The 3,648-nt window shown below is 39.0% G+C and overlaps 1 protein-coding gene across 2 annotated transcripts; it reads left to right on the forward strand.

Moving 5' to 3' along the window:
- Positions 1 to 270: 270 nt before the first annotated feature.
- Positions 271 to 3,416, forward strand: TGIF2LX (TGFB induced factor homeobox 2 like X-linked). 2 transcript variants are annotated; one of them, XM_019018787.4, is made up of 2 exons: positions 271 to 361; positions 458 to 3,416. In XM_019018787.4, exon 2 carries the CDS (start codon positions 479 to 481, stop codon positions 1,202 to 1,204), a length of 726 nt encoding a protein of 241 aa, XP_018874332.1. In that variant the 5' UTR covers positions 271 to 361; positions 458 to 478; the 3' UTR covers positions 1,205 to 3,416. The 2 variants fall into 2 exon arrangements, with proteins under 2 accessions (XP_018874332.1, NP_001266647.1); NM_001279718.1 differs by having other exon boundaries at positions 349 to 1,204.
- Positions 3,417 to 3,648: the final 232 nt, after the last annotated feature.

Raw genomic sequence — 3,648 nt, forward strand, 5'->3', positions numbered from 1 at the left:
TTCCTGATATATCTAGATGAGCCAGTGAGACAATTATAAGTAATAACGGGAAGAACAATAAAAAAAAAGTAAAATCAAATAGGAAGAAAGTGATAGGCGTATTTACACTAATAGAAATAGAGTTCGTCAGTTAGTGGAAACTGGTGACAACAGCAGAGAAAACTCTGGAGAGCTATAAACTGCGTGAAATCAAGTGCATTGGAAGTTACAGAAAATACGCAAGAACAATGGGGCAAGAACAATGGGAAAAGAACTCCCGGAAGTGTAGGGGAGGGGCAGCGTGGAGAAGAAAGGATGTGACGTCACTGAGATAACCAGCTCGGCTGTTAGCAACGCTGTTTGTCTTTCTCGGAAACAACAGGTGAGAATTCCCCTTGCAGACCTGCCCATGCTTTCTAAAGTGGCTCTCCCAAACCTACCTTTGTCCTAACTCAGTTGTCTGTGATTCTCAATATAGTAACGATAAGCCTCTTTGAATATGGAGGCCGCTGCGGACGGCCCGGCTGAGACCCAAAGCCCGGTGAAAAAAGACAGCCCGGCGAAGACCCAAAGCCCAGCTCAAGACACCTCAATCATGTCGAGAAATAACGCAGATACAGGCAGAGTTCTTGCCTTACCAGAGCACAAGAAGAAGCGCAAGGGAAACTTGCCAGCCGAGTCCGTTAAGATCCTCCGCGACTGGATGTATAAGCATCGGTTTAAGGCCTACCCTTCAGAAGAAGAGAAGCAAATGCTGTCAGAGAAGACCAATTTGTCTTTGTTGCAGATTTCTAACTGGTTTATCAATGCTCGCAGACGCATTCTCCCGGATATGCTTCAACAGCGTAGAAACGACCCCATCATTGGCCACAAAACGGGCAAAGATGCCCATGCCACCCACCTGCAGAGCACCAAGGCGTCTGTGCCGGCCAAGTCAGGGCCTAGTGGTCCAGACAATGTACAAAGCCTGCCCCTGTGGCCCTTGCCAAAGGGCCAGATGTCAGGAGAGAAGCAACCAGATCCGGAGTCGGCCCCTAGCCAGAAGCTCACCAGAATAGCCCAGCCAAAGAAAAAGGTCAAGGTTTCTATCACATCCCCGTCTTCTCCAGAACCTGTGTCTCCAGAGGAGTACGCCGACTTCAGCAGCTTCCTGCTGCTAGTCGATGCAGCAGTACAAAGGGCTGCCGAGCTGGAGCTAGAGAAGAAGCAAGAGCCTAATCCATGATTGATGATGTTCCAAAAACCCAAATAGTCAGTCCCTTATGTACTGTGGTAAACCTGTTTATGTTCACCCCAACTTATTTGTATGCTTATCTTTTATAGAGGCATCTTTCTTTCTAGTGGTTTTATGAGAACCAATCTTAATTATTGGGACTAAATTCTGTCAGATATTTCAGTGTTTCCAGGTGAAAGACACTAAGGTGCCATCATCATGAACACTATAGCAAAGATTTCTTAAGTCTCCTTCCCCCTGGATTTGAACTCTTTAGACCATCAGACTAATACATCTGAGATTAAACATCAAGCTGAGATTTCAGAGATAAATGTTTTTGGCTTTCTAGCCAACTTTCTTAATCCCAGGGTTGCTACATATAATAAGTCACCCCTCTTTCTCCCTCTCTCTCGGTAATCTTCTCTGTTCATTAGTATGAATGATAGAAAAGAAAGCCTCTATAAAAATGGCTATAACATCCCTCATTTTATTGTTGGAGTTTTGTGAAGCTTTCAATTCTTATATTCCTTTTTGTACAGTTTATTGGCCAATTTTGAAAAAGTAGTTATTCTTTGCAGGGAGTTGACCATGAGAGCCAAAGTACAGTAAATTCATGAACATTTTTTTTGCATAAAGGTGAACTCTTCTTGCTTTGAGCAGTGAAAAGTCTGCGTAAAGGTAAGAAAATTCCAAATGTTAATTTTCTCTTATTGGCTGTTGGTTAGATAGTTGGTTTTAGAGAATACTTTTTATTGATTTTAATTATAAAAGTAAAAACATAACAAAAAATAGCAAAAAAGAAAAAAACTGACAAAAAAATTCCCTGGAAGAAACCAAAGGAAGATAATTTAAAAAGAAAGAAAATCAATATATAACATGTCAGCAAAAAGTGAAGTAGATCCAGGTATTCTATTATTTTATCTTTTTAATACATTTATGTATTTTTCTTTTTAAAATTCTTGGTTTGGTAGGGGTTGGGGTAGGAATGTAAAAAGCTTCAGACCGGTCCGGCATGAAAATAATCCTATTGTCTTATAAAGGCAGCTTTTTCACAAGTACAGGCAGATTTTCACTAGGATACGAACAGAAAGATACTACCCCAGAGAGCTGTAATTTTACTTCTCTGCTTTTAGGGAGCTAAAACCTGAGGAATCTAGGGCTATAAATTGGACTCTAGCCTGATTCTGATTCTGCTCTAATGTGAAATAGATCATGATTCGTCTGCTTCTAGGGCCATTTTTTATATTGTTATCTAATTACTGGCAATTTTAAATATAAGATGCCATATCTTATTTAGGCATCTTAACAAACAATAGTCATGAGTTATTACTTTGCATATTATAAGTTTCCATGTTACCAGAAAGGAAACAGGCCCACATTCCCAAACTGTTGTTTCTGAAATAAACTAAAATAGGAAGGAGTTGAGGTTTCTAAGGCATACATGAATCCAGGGGCATTTAGAAGGAAGTGGTATAAAAACATTCATCGTAACCTTACTGAGGAGGGCCCGTAAACACTCAAGGAAACGCCCAAACCATTTTGTTTATAGTGCCTGGCAAAAAGCATTTTCTGCATATGGATACATAGAAGGTTCTTATTCAAGGAAAGGACGTTTGCTATCTGGGTGGCAAGATTTCTAGACTCAGCCTAGAGTATTTCCATACACTCATTTCTGGACCCTTACTACTTTGTCTTGTAGCTTTCTAACTGGTCTTAGGTCTCAGGCTTTTCTCTTTCTCAGTTGAAAACGAAGTTAATTGCAACTTTAGTGCTGAAGTCTGAAAAAGGAAGTTTCTTATTGTCTAGCCTCTTATAGACAATATAAGAGGCTTGTTTCCTCTTGTTTCTAGAGGCTGAGGCCACTTGGACTGTTCCTGTAGAATGACTATTGTAGTACTTGTTTATTAATAACTTGATTATTATTGTAAAATGACTGTGGAATCATTGTAAAATCAGTGCTGCTGTAGAACTTACTCAAAGGTGAATATGTTGGGATTACAGTGGTATTTGTCTATTTCTGTTGTGCACTTTGTAATGGTGAATTGTGGTCTACAATTGTGTTCTAGCTTTAACTCTATTATATCGAAAGAAATTGGGGAGAACTGTTCTTGGTTTTGTGCTACAAACATGGAGAAGAAGCAGTTGTTTAGTTAAATTAAGAACTATATACAACAGAATTTTTGTTGTTGAAATTTTTGCCAAATAAATGTACTTTTTTTCATATAAAAGGATGACCAGCTGTGTTTGTGATTCCACCAGGCTTTAACCACTTTGAAGTTGTAGCTTCTTTATGCATGTTTTTTTCTATAAGAGTGAAATTTAGGAAGCTATAATCTACTTCACTTTGTGGAGAGAAAAGGGGATAATTTTCTAAAGAAACTAAGTTTGGAAAACATAACCACCAATTCCATGTTATTTGAGTTTGAGAACTATGTAAAACCTGATAAAGAGTTTCT

This window comes from Gorilla gorilla, chromosome X, assembly GCF_029281585.2.
Source record: "Gorilla gorilla gorilla isolate KB3781 chromosome X, NHGRI_mGorGor1-v2.1_pri, whole genome shotgun sequence".
In the NCBI taxonomy this organism is placed as follows: Eukaryota; Metazoa; Chordata; class Mammalia; order Primates; family Hominidae; genus Gorilla; species Gorilla gorilla.

Excerpts from the sequence above, each read along its gene's own strand:
- TGIF2LX (XM_019018787.4), top strand. The coding sequence starts at position 479 with ATGGAGGCCGCTGCGGACGGCCCGGCTGAGACCCAAAGCCCGGTGAAA.